Raw genomic sequence first — 16,363 nt, 5'->3', positions numbered from 1 at the left:
GCAAATTCTCTCAGCATTTGTTTGTCTGTGAAAAATTTAAGCTCTCCCTCAAATTTGAAGGAGAGCTTTGCTGGATAAAGTATTTTTGGCTGGAAATTTTTCTGACTCAGAATTTTAAATATATCGTGCCACTGCCTTCTGGCCTCCATGGTGGCTGCTGAGCAGTCACTACTTAGTCTTATGCTGTTTCTTTTGTATGTGGTGAATTGCTTTTCTCTTGCTGCTTTCAGAACTTGCTCCTTCTCTTCTGTGTTTGACAGTGTGATCAGTATATGTCTCGGAGTGGGTTTATTTGGATTTATTCTATTTGGAGTTCGCTGAGCATTTATGATTTGTGTATTTATGTTGTTTAGAAGATTTGGGAAGTTTTCCCCAACAATTTCTTTGAATACTCTTCCTAGACCTTTACCCTTTTCTTCCCCTTCTGGGACACCAATGAGTCTTATATTTGGACGTTTCATATTATCTATCATATCCCTGAGGTCCATTTCGATTTTTTCAATTTTTTTCCCCATTCTTTCTTTTATGCTTTCATTTTCCATTCTGTCATCTTCCAGGTCACTGATTCGTTGTTCAACTTCCTCTAGTCTTGTACTATGAGTGTCCAGAATCTTTTTAATTTGGTCAACAGTTTTCTTTAATTTCCATAAGATCATCCATTTTTTTATTTAGTCTTGCAATGTCTTCTTTATGCTCTTCTAGAGTCTTCTTGATTTCCTTCATATCCCGTACTATGGTCTCATTGTTCATCTTTAGTTCTTTGAGTAGCTGCTCTAGGTGCTGTGTCTCTTCTGGTCTTTTGATTTGGGTGCTTGGGCTTGGGTTATCCATATCGTCTGGTTTTTTCATATGCTTTATAATTTTCTGTTGTTTTTGGCCTCGTGGCATTTGCTGAACTTGATAGGGTTCTTTTAGGGTTTGTAGACCTATTGAAGTCCTTATCTCTAATTTATCAGATCTACAGCTTCGTGGAGTACACTTTCTCTAACTAACCAGCAGGTGGCATCCACGAGCCACCTGTTCTCCACAAGCCAGTTCTCCCCTGCTTAGCCTTTTTTTTTGGTGAGTGGGAGAGTGAGTCTTGTGTGGCCCAATTGGTGTACCAAGCTTGCGTGTGTAGTTGGTGTTGCCTGCCCTGTATGTGGGGCGTGTTTCTGGGCAGTCGGGGAGGGGGGGTGGCCCTAACAATCAAATCTCCCTGATGATCCTAGAGTTTTAAAGCTGCTGCAATAGTCTAATCCTTCAGTTCAGTCCTGCCACAGTTTGTCTCTGCCACTGACCCACAAGTCTTTGGTATTGGCGTATGGCTCCTGAGACTTGCAAGTGGGCCCCTCTTCCAGGCCGTGCACCCCGGGTCCTCTGTTGAGGGATGACTGTGCTATGTCACAGGTGAGTGCCGTCCCCCCAGGGCAGTTCTGGGCTGCTGGGCTGTGTAGTGAGGCTCCCAGTCTGCTCAAATGATGGCTGAATGGGGCTTTGTTAATTCACACTGCTCCACCCTCCCAGCTCTGGGACAATCAGCTGAGGTTGCAGGGAAGGCTAATGTCCACGCCCAGTTTTGTGGTGTGTGCCTGTTATTTGAAGCACTTCCGTCACACTGGGTTGTCTGGGGCAGCTCTGGGCTATGGGGCTGGCGATGGGCAGGAGTGTTTCCTGTCCACCAGGATGGTGGCTGTGAGCGGACACCCCCCTTTTCTTGGGAAGTTGTGGTGTTTAGTGAATTTTCTCAGCCACTGGATTATTGCCTTTTGTCTCAGAGCTCTCTTAGTTCTGCTCTTGACTTGACGTGCCCAAATTGAAAGTCTTTGAAGCTTTCTGTATTGGGCTTCTTAGAGTAATTGTTTTAGAAAAAGAAAAAAGGATTAAAAAAAAAAAAAAAAAAAAAAAAAGGGCCCTCCTCCGAGATCTAATGGGTTATTGAAATGCTAATAGACAAAGCAACCAGGGCCATTAAGGAAAGGTCCACAGGGCAGAGAGATCAGCTTTTCTTCGGGATTTGCATATGCGCCTCAAGGCCTGAGCTCCGCCCTTCCCCTTTCTGTGTTCACCAGAACTCCAAAAATCCTCTGCTTTTATTTTGGAGTTTTTCGTGTTATTTTTTTTTTTCTATGCCTGTCTCCTCTCTGCTGGGCTGGCAGCTCTCAGATTCTCTGGTGTCTGGTCTCAGTCTATCTATGGTTGGAGTTTGAATCAGTAGAATGAGTTTCCGAGAAGGGCTACCACTGCAGTTCTTCCTTCTCCTTCCCGGAGCTGACAGCCCCTCCTCCCACGGGACTGAGCCTGGCCGGGAGGGGCGCGGGTCCCCTGGCCGCAAAAACTTACAGATTTCGCTGATCTCAGCAGTTCGACATTTTCATGAGTGTTGTATGAAGTATGCCCGAAGTCAGATTGCTCTGTGGTGTCCAGTCCACGCAGTTCCTGGCTTTTTACCTACTTTCCTGGAGGAGTAACTAAAACTTACAGCTCACCAGTCTGCCATCTTGCCCCGCCTCCTCTTGCCATAACTCTTAATGCTCTATCACTCTATCTGACTTCTCATCTGTCTTTCTAGAAGCTTGAAAAGGCAAAGGCAAGGGAATGGATTCTCCCCTAAGGCCTTTTAAAGGAACGCAGCCCTACGTCACCTTAATTTCAGCCCAGTGATACCCATTCCAGAATTCTGACTCCAGAACTATAAAGTAATAAATTTGTGTTTTGTTAGACCACTAATTTTGTCGTAATTCATTACAGCAGCAATAGGAAACTAATACAGTAAGGAAGCCCAAAAATAATCTAGGTATTATCAGATGGCTTATATAACAGACCTCTCCACTAGAGAGAGGAGTAAAAAACCTTATTCCCCAGTGTCAACAAATTCTTCTTAGGAAACATCCTTGGTTCTTACCCTTTGGAATGCAGATACTAAGAAACAAAGTGAAAATAAGAGAACTAGGAGAAACTAGGAGAAAATACTGCTACTGTCTCTACCCAGGTGTTCCGGTTTGCTAATGCTGCTGGAAGGCAAAACACCAGAAATGGCTTGGCCTTTAATAAAGGGGGTTTATTTGGTTACACAGTTACAGTCTTAAGGCCATAAAGTGTCCATCAACAATGTACCTTCACTGGAGAAAGGCCATTGGCACCCAGCAAACCTCTGTTAACTTGGAAGGCACATGGCTGGCGTCCGCTTGCTCCCAGGTTGTGTTTCAAAATGGCATTCTCCAAAATGTCAGTGTCAGCTTCCAACGGCCATCTTCAAAATGTGTCTCTTAGCTGCCGCTCCTCTCTCAGCTCCTGTGTGTTCTTCAAAGTGTCTCTCTTGGCTGTAGCAAGCTCGCTCCACCATCTGAGCTTATATAGTGCTCCAGTAAACGAAACAAGGCCCATGCTGAATGGGCAGGGCCACACCTCCATGAAAATTATCCAATCAGAGTTATCACCTACATTTGGGTGGGTCACATCTCCATGGAAAAACTCAATCAAAGAATTACAATCTAATCAACACTAATACATCTACTCACACAAGACTGCATCAAAGATAATGGCATTTTGGAAGACATAATACATTCAAACTGGCACATTCTACCCTCTGGACCCCAAAATGACATGATCTTTCCATATACAAAATATACTCATCCCATCACAATATAACAAAAACTTAAATCATTTCAGTAACAATAAGTAAGTACAAGACCCCATCAAAATCAGTCCCATGTGTGGTCTTGTCCTAAAGCAAAATGCCTCTCTGGCTCTGTATCCGTGAAACTTAGAACAAGTTATCTGCTTCCAATATACAAAGGAGGGACAGTCATAGGGTAAACATTCCATTGCTATAAGGAGAAACTGAAAGGAAAACAGGGTTTAAGGGACCAAAACAATTCCTAAAACCCACAGGGCAAACTCCATTAGATTTCAGTCTAAGAGCCATTTACAGAATGACATTTTATCCTTGGGGCTTGAGAGAGTGGGAATCCAACCCTTTCCAAAGGCTTCCATGGCAGCCCTTTTCTCTTCAGAAGCTGGGGTGAGTGCTCCAACATATCCACACACTGGAGAGACCACCTTCTTGGCCCCACTCTCCTCAAACATCGGGGCAGCATCCAGATTCTCTTCCATCCCCGTGGCACACACTCAACACCTTCAGAACAGTGGGGTGGCAGCCAGGCTCTCCCCAATCCCCTGGGAATGTGCTCCACCCTCTTTGGGGTCTGGGGTGGCAGAATCCTCCCTGAGCATCGAGGCGGAAGGCCCACCCTCGACCTCTGGGGCAAACTCACCCTTTCCATGAGTATGGGCCACTCCGCTCCCCCAGCCTCTTGACTCCAGACCTCAACCTACATGGCTCTGTGTTTGAAGAAATTTTTCCTTCAATTTGTTCCTTGTCTGTCTCCACCAGTCCAGAATGGCAAACCTCTCCATCTATAAAAATCTCGCAAAAATTCTGTTGGGGCCAAAGCCGTCAGACAATAGGACTTTCCACAAATCCTTTCTGGATAACTCCATCTCCAATCTTGGCTTGTACTGAAATGGCGGTCAGGTTCCACGTTCGGTTAAGTCCTCAGGTGGGGCTATAGCTTCTGGGGTTCCACCCCCTGGAAGCCCGGAATTTTCCAAACCATCAGCTTCTGGTTTCTTTGAACCCAAGAGTTCAGTTCTAAGCTTCTCTCTCTCCACTCACATTTTACTATAAGCTGCAAGGAGAAGCCAGGCTATATCCACAACTTTTTGTTATGAAATCTCATCAGCCAAGTATCACAGCTCGTTGCTCTCAAATTCTTCCTTCCATCTGACACCATGACTCAATTTTGCCAAATTCTCTGCCATTGTAAAACAAGGATCACTTTTCTTCCAGTTTGCAACAACACATTCATCATTTCTGCTCAAGGCCTCATCAAAAGTATCTTTAAAGTCCATATTCCCACACAGTCTCTTCAAAGCAGTTTAGGCCTTTTCTATCAAGCTCCTCGCAATTCTTCCAGAAGCTTCCCTTTATCCATTTAAAAAGCTGTTCCAATATGTTTGGTGTTTGCAAACTCAGCAGCACCCCACTTCTCTGGTACCAAAATCTGTTTCTGGTTTGCTAATGCTGCCAGAATGCAAAACACCAGAGATGGATTGGCTTTCATAAAGGGGGTTTATTTGGTTACAAATTTACATCTTAAGGCCAAAAGGTGCCCAAGGTAAGGCATCAACACAGGGTACCTTCACTGGAGGATGGCTGATGGCGTCTGAAGCCTCTATTAGCTGGGAAGGCATGGGGCTGGCGTCTGCTCCAGAGTTCTGGTTTCAAAATGGCTTTCTCCTAGGACGTTCCTCTCTAAGCTGCAGATTCTCTTCAAAATGTCACTCTCAGTTGCTCTTGGGGTGTCTGCCCTCTCTTAGCTTCTCAGGAGCAAAAGTCTGCTTTCAATGGCCATCTTCAAACTGTCTCTTATCTGCAGCTCCTCTCTCAGTTCCTGTGTGTTCTTCAAATTGTCCCTCTTGGCTGTAGCTAAGGTCGTTCCTTCCATCTGAGCTTATATAGTGTTCCAATAAACTAATCAAGGCCCATGATGAATGGGCGGGGCCACACCTCCATGGAAATCATCCAATCAGAGTTATCACTTACAGCTGGGCTGGTCACATCTCCATGGAAACAAAGCATTACAATCTAATCAACACTAATACATCTGCCCACAAAAGATTGCATCAAAGTTAATGGCATTTTGGGGGACACAGTACATTCAAACTGGCATACCAGGTCTTCAGGTCTCATCTACCACCCCTCCCCCCCAAATGTGAACACAAACCCCCAGGGATGTAAATCTTGCCAGAGTTCTGAATCTCCATTGAGTCATGATTTAACTTCCAAGGCTTGTCTTTAGTCCACGTCCCAATTTTTTTTCAGTAGAATTTGCTAAGAAAGCTCTAACTGTGCATATTTTCTCAACAATCCCATATAACCTTTACGTTTTTTTGACCCCCAGAGTACATGTGTAGATTCTCCATTCCGTGTTCTGCTATTTGCTTTCCAGGAACTGATTCAAACCATGTAAGCAAATCCATTCTGACTCAAAGCCTCTTTACACTAAGCACCCTCCCCCACTTGAGATGGCCACTCCCTTCTTTGTCTTCATATAACATCCTAATTATAAAACTCATTACATTCTATCCTAGTTACTTCCTGACATATCTGTCCTTTCTTTGACTTAGTTTATATGCCTTTTCAGGCAGACTATACCCTCCCTGTTCTTCTTGAATCCCTAACATAGGGTCAGGTACATAGCAGAGTCTCACTATAATTTTGATACATGAATGGAATGCATATTAAACTTTCATGATCTAGATCCATTACTTGGGATTGATGATTTCTCAAGCCAACACTCTAGAGGTGCAGAATAGTATACTGGTCAAGAATATGGCAACATTATTTTATTTTACAGAAATAAAATGGATTATAAGAGAGTAAGATGAACAGCTGTATGCCAACAAATTAGGTAATCTAGATGAAATGGACAAGTTCCTAGAAACACACCAAATTACCTAAACTGACTCAAGAAGAAAACCTCAACAGGCCAATAACAAGTATAGAAATTGAACCAATAATCAAAAATGTTCCATCAAGGAAAAGTCCAGGACCAGATGACTTCACTATTGTATTCTACTGAACATTTAAAAACTGAATACAAATCTTTTTCAAACTCTTTCAAAACATTCAAAAAGAGGGAACTCTTTATAAATAATTCTATGAAGCCAGCATTACCCTGATACCAAAGCCAGATAAAGACAGCACAAAAAAAGAAAATTAGAGACCAATTTCCATTATGAATATAGATGCAAAAGTCCTTAACAAAATACTAACAAACCAAATCAAACAGCATATTAAAAAGATTATATACACCATGACCAAATGACAGTTATCCCAGGAATATAAGGGAGGTTCAATATAAAAAAATCAATCAAGGTAATACATCCCATCAAAAAAATGAAGGGGAAAACAAACGTGATTACCTCAATAGATGCAGAAAAGGCATCCGGCAAAATTCAACACCCTTTCATGATTAAAACAGTCAGAAAATTAGGAACAGAAGGGAACTTACTCAAAATGATAAAGTCCATTTATGAAAAACTGACAGCTAACATCATAATCAATGGTGAAAGACTGAAAGCTTCTCCCCTAAAATCAGGAACATGACAAGGAAGCTTGCTTTCACCACTGCTATTCAAACTGTACTAGAAGTTCCAGAGCAATTAGGCAAGAAAAAGAAATAAAAAGTATACAATTGGAAAGGAGAAAATAAACTATCTCTATTTGTAGAAGATACATGTAATGAAAATCCAAAGGCATCTATGAGAAAGCAACTGGAGCTAATAAACAAATTCAGCAAAGTTACAGGGTACAAGGACAACACACAAAAATCAAGTGTTTCTATACACTAGCAATGAAGAATCCAAAGAGGAAATAAAGAAAACAATTCCATTTACAATAGCATCTAAAAGAATAAACTATCTAGAATAAATTTAACCAAGAATGTGAAAGACTTGTACACTGAAAACTCACAATGCTGAAAGAAATTAAAGCCTACCTAAATATGTGGCAAGACATCTCAGGTCCATGGATTAGAAGACTTAATACGTTAAAATGTCTATACTACCAAGAGTGATTTATAGGTTCAACACAATCCCTATCAAAATTCCAGCAGCCTTTTTTGCAGAAGAGGAAAAGCCAATCCTCAGATTCATATGGAATAGCAAGGGGGTCTGAACAGGCAAAACCATTTTGATAAAGAAGAACACAGTTGGAGAACTCATATTCCAGAGAACTCATACTCCCCAATTTCAAAACTTAATACAAAGTTAAAGCAAACAAAAGTGTGGTGTGTTGCCCTAGAATAAGGATAGAAAAATGGAACTGAATTGAGAATCCAGAAATGAACTCACACATCTATGGCCAGTTGATTTTTGACAAGCATGTCAAGTCCATTCAATAGGCAAAGAATAGTCTCTTCAACAAATGGTGCTGGGAGATCTGGATGTCCATATGCAAAAGAACGAATTTGGATCCCAACCTATTACCATACATAAAAATCACCACCAAATGGACTGTTTTATACTAAAGAAACTACTTGTACGTAAGGTTAATTCTGGGACAGGGAAAGGAAATAATTGACAGGATGGTGTAAGTAAGGAAATCAATCTAACCTGAAAAAAAACATCTTTCATTTGATCCTATTAATCCATCCAGGAGTCCTCTTTTTCTAGATTCTTTCACTGTTAATTCTCAAATGGACAGTTCATCATTGTTACCTCCATTTCCTCTACATACTTTCTCCACTTCATTATGATTTTATTCTTTTCACTATACTGAAATTGCACTCTCATACATCACAAGTAATTTCCTAATAGCTAAATTCTTCATCATTGCCCTAATTTTTGTTCTAACCCTAAAACTGCTGACTATTCATCTACATCCTGACCTATTACCTTGGCTTCTATACCTGCACACCTTTTCAGTATTCCTCTTAATTTTTTTCAGCAAACTTATCATTTACCCATGATGATGGCTCCACTTCCTACCCCTTTTGGGAGAGCAAATTTCAGTTCTGGACTCCAATTTCTTCTCCAGAAACAGTTTCTTCTTTCAGAGCTCATCCACTGTCAAAGCCATTTACCTTTCTATGGTTTCTGTGAGTATACTTTTGCGAATTTAGAGGTGGTAGTAGTATGATTGTCCCAAAGGGCTTCCACTATTGCATTAACTCTTAATGCTCTATCACTCTATCTGACTTCTCATCTTCTTAGTTGCCTAGGGTTGCCATAACAAAGGACCATAAACATGGTGGTTTAAAATAACAGAAATGTATTGATTGTCTCACAGTTCTAGAGGCTAGAAATCCAAAATCAAGGGGTCAACAGGGCCATGCTCCCTCTGAAACCTGCAGGGGAAAATACTTTCTTGCCTCTCCCTAGCTTCTGGTGGTTTGCTAGGATGTGTTGGGACCTCAACATCTTTTTGGGAGCACAATTCAACCCATAACATCTTCTGACCTTTAGACCTGTATTTCTAACACTTATAGGCCCCTTTCTCTTGCATATTCTACTCTCATTTATCATTCAACTGAGCTCCTTTTGAAATACCAATCTCCTCTCCCAGAACCTCAATTTCTTGCAATAACTTATTCTCTTCTTCTATTTACTAACATATACACATGCCTTCAGTTCATTTTAAATTTTCTCTTTCATTCTACAAATAGTTATTGAACACCCATTATTTGCCAGGTACTATTTCAGGAGTTAGGCATACTGTGAAGAAAACAGACTAAGTCCCTGCCCTTATGTGTTTCGCATATAAGATAAGGGGGCTTGGGAGTGGAGGGGAGGCCTGCATTTCAAACCATTTAAAAGAACTTAACTTCTGAAATATAAAAGAGTAAAAAAACAGAAATCAATAACTGGGAACTTTATTTCATTTAATCCTCTAAGCTACAGAACTTAACATTAATATATTTTATATCTGTGACATGCTCTAATATTTTGTTTTATTTATACCAAATGACAGATTCTTGTTTCCAAAGAAGCTATTGTATAAAAAATCTAAGGAATAAGTACTGTAATTTCTATCAGATGAAAAAAAAATTACATGACTTTCACAAGGAGATACAACTAATAAATTACATGCCCAAACTAGAATATGCCTCCAAAGCCATGGTCTTTTTCCTACATTAAGCAGTAACTATTCATGAGCATGTATTTAGTTTCCCATAAAGAGGCGATGTGGTGTGGTATAATGTAAAGACACAATATTTGGGTTCGGGGAGATATGGATGCAAAATGGCTGTTGAACTGTAAACTCTTCTTTTACCATATTATTCTGCTTAAGAAAGGAAAATAACTTTCTGCTGTTGCAGGTACAATGAAAGCTAAAGTAAGTGAGGATAAAATTAAGGCCTTATCCCAAATGGGTGCTTTATTTGATGGCTACCACATCCCTATCAAGGTATGTCCATCTTTGCCTACCCCAAAACATTAACAAGTTAGGAATCCAGCCAAGCTGAGTCAGAATCTACATTAAAGCTAGCAGAAAGGTACCCCATCATATCATAGGAGACAGAATGAGAAAATAATGGTCATCAACTTGTTAGAAAATTAAGCAAAGTTAAACATAGTGAAACCTTTGAAGTCATCTAAAACACAAATAATCAAAATAAAGTCACTATTTTATTTAATGCTCATAAGTAAAAGCTATTTATCCTTACTATACATAACATAAAATACAATATGCCATTATTAAAAAGAAAAGTTAATTCTCTATTCCTAAAGCAACTAATCATTTAAAGTAATTTGATTCAGCACTGGTCTCAGTAAATTTTCAAAAACAAAAGAACAAACAGATAATTAATAGTATTGAGTTGTGAGTTAATGTGGTTGAAAGGGGTAGTTTAGAGTCATGTATGTCACCAGAAGGAAAGCTAAAGGTGAAAACATGGGAATGTATAACACAGTGAATCTTCTGGTGGACAATGACTACGATTAACAGTACAAATATTAAAAAGTTCCATTATGAACTAGAACAAATGTATGGCACTATTACAGAGAGTCAATAATAGAGGGGTATTTTGGAGAAAATGTACCTACTGCAAACTATGGGCTATAATTAACAATAATATCTTAATATTCTCTCATCAACAGTAACAAATATACCACATCAATACTAGGGGTGAATAACGGGGTAGGGGTGGAGGAATAAGGAATACGGGATATTCTGGGTGTTCTTTTATATTTTTATTTTTTCTTCTTCTTCTTCTTATTTTTGGAGTAATGAAAATGTTCTAAAATTAACTGTGGAGATGATTGCACAACTATGTGATGATACTGGGAGCCAATGATGGTATACCTTGGATGGATTGTATGGTATATGAATACATCTCAATAAAATTGCATTAAAAAAAGAATACACAGATTAAAGAAATTAGAGTTATTTATTCTGAGGAAGAGAGAGCAAAAAGATTATTTTGATTCCAGTATTGTAGGTTAATGGCTTTAATAAAGAAATTATGAGTCACTGTTCTGCAAACAATTAAGGGAAGAAAGAGAAAACATCTGAACATGTTAGGCTGAAGTTGAAGGCTAAGTATAAAGTAAAATGGACAAATCATAACATTAGTTTAAAAAGGTAATTAATAAAGAGAATACTACAATAACCTTTTCTGTAGGTCTTTACGTACTCATTAAATAGAATGATAACAGTATGATGGGGACAGACATATATATATAAGAATATAGGTCAGATCACTAATTCCTAAACTTTTTGGTCACAGGACCCTTTTACACTTCTAAAAATTATTGGAGATTCCAGAGAGCTTTTGTTTAGGTGGGTTATATATACTGATACTTACCATAATAAAAATTAAAATAGAAATTTTAAAAATATTTGTTTAAAAATAAAAAATAAAACCATTACACATTAAGCATGCATAACATTTTTAAATGAAGTAACTATATTTAAAAAAAATTCAGTGAGAAGAGTGGCATTGTTTTACATGTGTACAAATATCTTTTAATGTCTGGCTTAATAGAAGATAGTTGGATTCTCATATCATTCAATCTGTTATAATATATTGTTTTAGTTGAAGTATATGAAGAAAAGCCAGCCTTTTATGTAGTTAGAAGAGGGAGAATTCTTTTAAAATAGCTTCTTCAGATAATTGTGAACATTCATCTTTGATATTATACCAAATTTCAACACATGGTAGCTTCTTAAAGGTCAGTTGCAATGTGGAATCTGAAATCATATCAATGAACTTATTGTACTGTTATATTAAAATCCACTGATACGCCTTGCATTTTGAATGGATGGTTTACCCATGCATGATTTTGCAACATCATATATTGATCTTCTGGAATATAGTGATTCACTGAGTTACAAAGATCTTCCAGATGATATCTCATTACATGATACAATTTTTAAAAAATCACATCAGTCTTTATCACTTTGAATCTTATCAGAAAAGTCCCTAAACATTAAGAAGCTGTCAAGCTGAAGCAGTAGATACCAGTTTTCCAAAATTCTAATTTTCATTTGAAAGCTTCAATTTTTTTACCAGCAAAAAACACTGTCAGTTGTTTTCCTTAAAGTGACAGGCTCACTTAATAAAATTTCAAGAAAATGTTAGCCAAATACCTGTCTGAATAACTATAGCTTTTTTTTTTTTTGTCAAGTGTTCTTACCAATAAAAATGGTGTTCCAGAAAAAAACAGGCAGTTTAACTGGCACCTCAAACAATAGCACAAATTCTCTTCCCTCAAGGCTATCATACTTTGGACGCAATAGAAGGGCTTTATGTATACTTCCCATTTTGTCACACAGAATATTACAAAGATGTGTACTAAAGGATGGAGATCAATTAAAATTAATAATTTTTACTTGCTTATCAAAGATATTTTTAAGTGAAACCGTTTTGTTTTGTTTTTAATTGCCAGTTCCTAGCAGTGATAAAATACAATGACTACCAGTACTGTTTGGTGCCAGTGTCTTGATTTATCTAAAGGGACGAGCAGTTTTACCTTGCATTGCTTTTGCACTATCACTCCAAATGTCAATACACTGTAAAAAGGCAAATAATGTTTTAGAATTATTGGAAAATGATTTTGGCCTCAAGTATCTCCTGAAAGGGTCTACGGAGCCAGGCATCCTCAGACCAGTCACTCGACTAGTGATTCTATTTGCAAATTACACTATAAATGGTTAAAGAGTTAGCCGTTAGGTTTCTTTTGAGTTCAAGTATATACATTATGTTGATAATAATTGTTAAATGTATTTTACTTAGGTATTCCAAGCAAAGTTTTAATTAATCATGAAACAAGACTTAATAGTAAAGTATTAATTGAGTATTAATAGAGTACTCAATATTCGGAACAATTATTAAATAAAATCCACTGATAAACCATACATTTTGAATGGATGGTTTACCATGCATGATTCTGTAACATCATATATTGATCTCCTGGAATATAGTTATTTAAATCAACAATTTTGTCATTTCCCTGAAAATATTCAATTTAAAAAAAAAAGGAAACAAAAAGCCATGTTAGAGAGTCTTCAGAGGTTAAGCAATCTATTGAGAACATTACTAATGTTCAGCATTGTATTTATGATACATACAATCTAGTAGAGGAAGTGACTAATATGAAAATAGTTTAATGATGGTATGGTTTAATATTTGGGTTGCAGGAATTTCAGAAGAAAGAAAGAATACTTCATATGTAAGTATGACATACTGGGGATGAATTCATGAACAAGGCAGAAACTAATTTGTGAATGAAAGCACAGGTAATGGGAGAAGACATATGAGAAACAGGGAGCAACAGGAATAAAGCTAAAAGTGTAGCATTCCTAAAAATGGGAAAAGCAAGTAGGAAGTTAATCAACCAGACTGACTGAAGAAATCATGTTAGAGAGTAATGAGATTAGCTAGGCTGACTGGGTTGAATAAGGGCAGTGTAGAGACCTTTGGAACCCAAATAGAATAATGCAGACAACAGGGTATTTTTACAGTTTTATGATGATATAAAAAACATTGAAAAAGCTATGCTTTAGGAAGAGTAATCTGGACATGATATTATGAGAGGAAAAAGACTATTTAGGAGCCAGACACTTTAAGTACTAAGAGCAGGGACTGAGAAGAGTAAGCTAAGCTTGGAACAACGGGCATGGAAAGAAGTGAATCCAAGAAAATAAGACTTCGTGAACTCAGCATTAGTAGCAGGTTAGGTAAAGGAGAAGAGTAAGTAAATGATCATTTGAAAATATTTAGGGTTACAGAGGTGAGAAATACTAAACATTTATCAAATGCATATTAAACATTAAGCAGTACAGGAGACACATAATACATATTAAGTAATTTAATTGTCCCATGAGCTCTGTGAGACAGATTTCCATTTTAAGATAAGGAAACTGAAGTCCAGAGTGACTACATAACTTAGCTTGCTAGTAAGTGGCTGAGGCAGCCCTCAACAGGCTTATCTGACTGTAGAAAGAGAAGAGCTATATAGCACAGTGGTTAAGAGCTCAGAGCCTATGGTACATCTCCTGGGCAACTAGCCTTATCACTTATAAACTATGAAAGTTCTGACAAGTTACTTAGTGCTTCTGTGCTTCAGTTTCCATACCTTTAAAATGCAAATAATAACAAACTACCTCATACAGCTGTAATGCGGATTAAATGAGATAATGCATGTAGAGAACTGTTAACAGTACCAGGAAATAGTAAGAACTCAATAAATGTTTGTCAATATTTTATCAACACAGTATGTTGGTATCAATAATACAGGGCAGACTCAGTTTTGAGAGGAAAAACAAAATTTTGAACAAGCTGAATTAGAGGTAGCTTTTAAGTAGGTATTTTGGGGTTACTGAAAACAAAGCACTTGTTTTACTTGCAGTTAAAAACAAAACAAAACAGTTTCACTTAAAAATATCTTCAAGAAACAAGTAAAAATTATCAATTTTAATTAGTCTCCATCCTTTACCCTATTTTTAAGTCTAGATATTCTTGCTAAAGTCATGGTCCTGGATGATTTATGGAATTTTTCTCATTCACAAATCCTGATCATAAAAATATTGCCTTGGGTAATGATTTTACAGAACTTCTATCTACTTTGTATAAGATACTGTGCTTCATGCTAGAAGTATAAAGAAAATACTCAAAGAAAGTAATAATTTAGGTAAGCAGACAGAAGACATTCAAAATTATAAAATACAATGAGACAGTGTACACAAAGAAGTGATACAAACCAACCAACCAACCAAAGTGAGCCACAGGAATTCAAAACAGATTGAGGGTCTTATGGGTTATTACAGCTCAAGACAGGTGAAGCATGCACAAGACCCTACAGAAAGGGCAAATTTTAGATAAGTCGGAGAAAGCTGAGAAGTGGGGGAGAGAGAGGGAGACAGAACACACATGGTATGTTTCAGGCAATACAAAAAGTGCAGCTTAACTTGGATAATAATTTGCATACAGAAGAAACAGAAATAAGGTGGAAAGTTAAGGTCTCTGTCAAGGCCTAAAGAGCCTTGATTATTAGTTTAAGACTGTACATTTTACTGTGTAAGCAAAAAAGTACTTCTTTCTTTCCCTTCTGGCATCAGGCCTCCGTAACTACAGAAATCTACTTTAAAAGTTCAACTTATTTTGAAAGATTTTCAATCTTTTGCTCCTTTCATTTTCTTGCTACCAAATATCAAATTTAATTTCCAAGTAATTAAGCCAAGAATCTTCATATAAACATATTTGCTATTTTACTCCAATAGCTTCTTGTTGAAGACTGTTTTTTTTTTTAGTTATGTTTTAGGTTGTTAAGTTATTTAAGTTTTTTTAAATGTCGAGGAAATTTTTTACCTTTAGAGAAATCTTTCCAAGTAACTGAACTCCTTAAAAAGAGAAAAAAGTAAACTCAAACCTGATCATAACTAGACAAGGCAAACACCCATTTTTTCAACAAACTAGCTAATAACAGTTTAGAACTTCTGCCTTAAGCACCATTCCCTTTAATCTTTTGACAGCTAATCAGTACTTTTCTAGAATCTAAAACATTGATGTACATATACATATTTTCAAAGATAATATTTTTTTCCTTTCAAAAATTTGTTATCAACTGAATTACAGTAATACTTACCCTAATATTCTATTCATTCCATGTCTAGCCGCATAGTGTAATGGAGTATTGTGCTGGTAGGGTTCCCCATAAGACGTGTTTGGATCAAGGGATTCTTTTAGCTGAGGGTTGTTTTCATATATTTGGCAGGCCAGGTTTTCATCACCACTAATGAGTGCTTTACGGAATTTGGTGGTTGTATTTCCCATGGTTTTTTTTTTGTTTTTTTTTTCCTGACAGGCAGTGGCACTTTTTTCCTTCCCCCTTCAGCTACTTCTTGAATCCTTCTGCAACATGCTTCATATTCTAATGGAGGAAAAATTATTGAAATTAGATTGTAAAACAAAAATTAAGCAGTATCCTCAAATAGTATCACAATTAGGAAGATCAATATAATCTGGGAAGCATATGTAGGGAACAGATCATACCACATTTTACCAAATCTTAAAAGCCAAAAAGTCTCAAATTTTTAACACTGCCCAAATTAACTTTTTGTTAAACTGTAACATTTTCACACAGAGACTGTTAAGTTTTCACAGGCTGCACTTTGCACTCTAAAAGTTATCAGCATATATGAGCTTTAAATCTTCCTCCTCATACAGGCAGGAAATGAGCTTGACTGAATTTTATGGATGAATACACTTATATACATTTGTGTATATATCATGTGTAAGTCTTCCTCAAGCCAGACAATTTGTGGGATATTGAAAAATGTAGGGAATTTTCCTCATATAAGTACTGCAGAATA

General features: G+C 37.5%; 1 protein-coding gene across 1 annotated transcript in view; it reads right to left on the bottom strand.

Moving 5' to 3' along the window:
- The window catches only part of ANKIB1 (ankyrin repeat and IBR domain containing 1), a 138,823-nt gene extending 122,975 nt beyond the window's left edge, over window positions 1–15,848 (bottom strand). The window contains 1 exon segment of the mRNA XM_037836653.1: window positions 15,637–15,848. Within this exon segment, the coding sequence (XP_037692581.1) occupies window positions 15,637–15,824 (188 nt within the window). The 5' untranslated portion in view covers window positions 15,825–15,848.
- Window positions 15,849–16,363: the final 515 nt, after the last annotated feature.

This window comes from Choloepus didactylus, chromosome 5 (assembly GCF_015220235.1).
Source record: "Choloepus didactylus isolate mChoDid1 chromosome 5, mChoDid1.pri, whole genome shotgun sequence".
In the NCBI taxonomy this organism is placed as follows: Eukaryota; Metazoa; Chordata; class Mammalia; order Pilosa; family Megalonychidae; genus Choloepus; species Choloepus didactylus.
This window is presented reverse-complemented; position numbering and strand designations above follow the sequence as displayed.